At 48.8% G+C, this 3,609-nt stretch overlaps 1 protein-coding gene across 1 annotated transcript; it reads left to right on the plus strand.

The window, feature by feature from the left end:
• The first annotated feature begins 1,878 nt into the window (after positions 1-1,878).
• On the plus strand, positions 1,879-2,946 carry LOC149395014 (uncharacterized). The gene is made up of 2 exons (XM_089614183.1): positions 1,879-2,532; positions 2,926-2,946. Exons 1-2 carry the CDS (start codon positions 1,879-1,881, stop codon positions 2,944-2,946), a joined length of 675 nt encoding a protein of 224 aa, XP_089470309.1.
• Positions 2,947-3,609: the final 663 nt, after the last annotated feature.

Raw genomic sequence — 3,609 nt, forward strand, 5'->3', positions numbered from 1 at the left:
CACAAAAAGTAGTTTAACTGTACAACTGACACAATTTATTCCTAAACGATGGGAAGGATGTGGGGAGCATCAATGACACCATCATCACGCTGATCCCTAAGATTGAGGAACCTAGGAGAGTGAGTGAGTTTCGGCTCATCAGCCTGTGTAACGTCGTCTATAAGATAGTTGCTAAGTGCCTTGTGAATCGTCTTAAAGGCACTATGCATGCGGCCATTTCAGAAAATCAGAGCGCGTTCGTGGGTGGTAGGCTTATCTTTGACAACGTTATGGTGGGTTTTGAAGCGCTTCACACGATGAAGCGAGGCAGGTTTGGGAACGGGAGGTGGGCGTCTCTTAAGCTTGACATGGCGAAGGCTTACGACCGGGTTGAGTGGTCCTACCTGGAGGCGGTGATGCTGAGGCTCGGGTACTCGGTCCAATGGGTGGAAAAAGTGATGAGATGTGTCTCCTCGGTTCGGTTTACCTTCAACATTAACGGGACCACTCGGGGCCACGTGGTTCCCAGAGAGGCCTCCGACAAGGCGACCCGCTCTCTCCCTTCCTTTTCCTTTTCTGCCCAGAGGGCCTTTCGAGTCTCTTCAGAGCGGGAGAGTGTACAGGAGCTATTAGTGGGGTCCGCTTCGGAAACCTTCGCGTGTCCCACCTCCTTTTTGCGGACGATAGTTTGATGTTCTTTAAGGCGTGCCATGAGGAGTGCGTGGCTGTGGCGGAGATCCTCCGGGCTTACTCCACGGCCTCGGGCCAGCTGGTTAATTTTCAGAAATCTGATGTCTGTTTTGGTAAAGACGTCGGGACGGAGGAGGAGCATGAGCTCCTTGCCCAGACCCTTGGAGTTCGGAGGACAGAATGCCATAAACGTTACTTAGGCCTCGCTGCGTTCACTGGACGGAAAAAGAAAGAGCTCTTCGATTACGTGAGAGAACGTATCTGGGAGAAGATTAAGAGTTGGAACGGTCTTTTCTTCTCGCAGGCCGGTAGAGAGGTGCTTATTAAGTCTATCCTTCAGGCTATCCCGTGCTATGTGGCCTCATGCCTCAAGCTTCCGAAGACTCTGACCTCGGAGATCCATTCGGCCATAGCCAAGTTCTGGTGAGGGAACTGCAACGGGGCCAATAAGACGCACTGGGTTGCTTGGGAGGTCCTCGTGCGGAATAAGTTGGAGGGTGGCATGGGCTTCAGGGATTTGGAAAAGTTTAATTAAGCTCTGATCGCTAAGAACGTGTGGAGATTCCTCAGACGACCTGGCAGTTTAGTAGGCAAGGTCTTCAGCGAGAGCTACTACCCACACGGGGACATCTTCAGTGGTCACTGCGGGTCGAACAGCTCCTTTATGTGGCGCAGTTTGGTTTGGGGGAGGGAGATCATCTTGGCCGGCACGAGATGGAACATTGGGGATGGCGAGTCAATCATGGTAATGGGAGATAAGTGGATTCCTAGACCGAGGTCCTTCTCGTGGGCTGACCCCCCTCTGATCCCCCCGGATATGAGAGTTGCGGAGCTGATGAGGTTGGACGGAGATTGGGATGAACCGCTCATTCGGGCCATGTTTGGAGAGGAAGACGTTAGAGCTATTCTGAGTATCCCGTGCGGTGGCGAAGGGGTCCCTGATCGACGTCGTTGGCACTACACTGAGGATGGTGAGTACACGGTTAAGAGCGGGTATCAGGTGGCTATGGAGTCCATCTCTGAAGCCAGTTCGTCCGACCAATCATTGACGAAGATGGTGAAGAAAATTCTGGAAAATTCTGGAAACTAAGAGTCCATCCAAAGGTGAAGCTCTTTATTTGGAAAGTCTGCAAGGGTCAGATCCCGACTCGCACCGCCTTGGTTAGGAGGAAGGTTATCACTGACGATCGCTGCCCTATCTGTACCGGAATGGCCGAAACGGTTCACCATGCGCTCTGGGGATGCAAGTGGAGCAGGAAGGTCTGGAAAGAGGCGGGTTTCGGCGGGATCCTCCCAGCGCACGGGGAGGGCGAGGCTTTTGCTAACATTCTCAGAGCGGCGGACTCTCTCGAGGTGAGTTCTTTTGAATTTTATATCACTATCATCTGGGGATTGTGGAACCACAGGAACAATGTCGGCTCGGGGAGGAAAGCTTGGAATCAGTCAGAGCTTGTTCAGTGGACTGGGAGCTTCCTCGAAGAATTCAGAGACGCGAACAAGGTAACCGCACGGGGAGAAGATATAAGGAAGACCAAGCCTAGGTGGATCCCTCCGACGCAAGGAACAATCTCGGTGACTGTGGATGCTGCGCTAGATCGGGACCAGGGAGGGTTTGGTGTGGGGTGCATTGCTCGGGACCACACCGGAATGGTGATAGCCTCGCAAACGTTTTCCCAAGCTAGGGGGTTTTCCCCCCAGCTTGCGGAGGCGTTTGCGGTTCTCCAGGGCGTAGTTTTGGCTAGCAGCATCGGCGGGTCGAGATTGGAGCTTCATTCGGATTGCTCGGAGGTGGTCAAGGCGGTGGCCGGAGGAGAGATTCCAACGACTGAGCTCGGGACGATTTTGCATCACATCAAGAGAGAGGTAAGTAATTTGATTGAGTTTAAAATTATGTATATTCCTCGTCTCTGTAATGTCGCGGCACACAATTTAGCCCGTTTTGCTGTTACTCAAAGTTCGAACTCGAGATGGATGGGGCTTGTCCCTCAATGCTCGGAAGAGGCTATTAGAGCCGATGATAGAGAGATTCAATCCCACATGTCGGGATAGATTTTCGTGTTTGGTTTGCTGAGTTGGTTGCGTGGTTGTGTTTTTGTTCCTCATCTCTTGTAACCACGGTTTTCCTCCGCCATACGTGAGGGTTTATATGATATCTCCGTGGCACCGCCCACGTTTCTCAAAAAAAAAAAATTATGCTTAAGCAAATACGGACATAAGAGTATACGACATTTCTGTGACATTTTAATTTTATATCAGTATTTGAGCTTGCACGTGTAATTGAATTCTAATAAGTTAATACTTAATAGTATAATTTATGGAAACTTGAGTAGATTAGCCAATCAGAAATATAAATTTGTCAAAAATAGTCAATGGTTAGTTTATTTTGCGAAATAGCCAATAAATAAATGAAGGATTACAAAAAATTAATTAATTAAAATATAAAAAATATTACAATAAATAACTCTTCCATTAATAGATTAAGAATTCCCTAAATATATTATGAGATCTTCACCGTCGATTTTCACCGCTGAGTCAACTTGTCGTCCGTCTCGAGCCTCCGATTTTTCGACCGAAAACGCAGAACTTCCCTCGCTTTCGCCGCCTCCGACTCAGCCTGAAACAACCACTCCGAATGAACGAATTAACACTGAACGAATTAACATAAATTAACAAATAAACACAATTAAACTTAAATTAATACGACTAAACCGAAATAAACTGAAATTCCATCAATAAAAAAAGAAAGTGTATTTAAAAAAAAAAGAACAGTGATAGCTCTGTGAAGAGCAGCGATGGCTCCGGGAAGAGCAAGGCTAGGCGAGGGACTGCGACGCGCTTCTCCGCTGCGTCGCCAAGCTCGATCTTCAGATCCATCCTATGGATCAACGGAGCTCCGCCAATACTTCTGCTGAGGTCACTGATGCGATCTTAGGTCTGATC

Source organism: Urtica dioica, chromosome 5 (genome assembly GCF_054948205.1).
Source record: "Urtica dioica subsp. dioica isolate 48M chromosome 5, U.dioica_male_clone48M_v1_H2, whole genome shotgun sequence".
Lineage (NCBI taxonomy): Eukaryota > Viridiplantae > Streptophyta > Magnoliopsida > Rosales > Urticaceae > Urtica > Urtica dioica.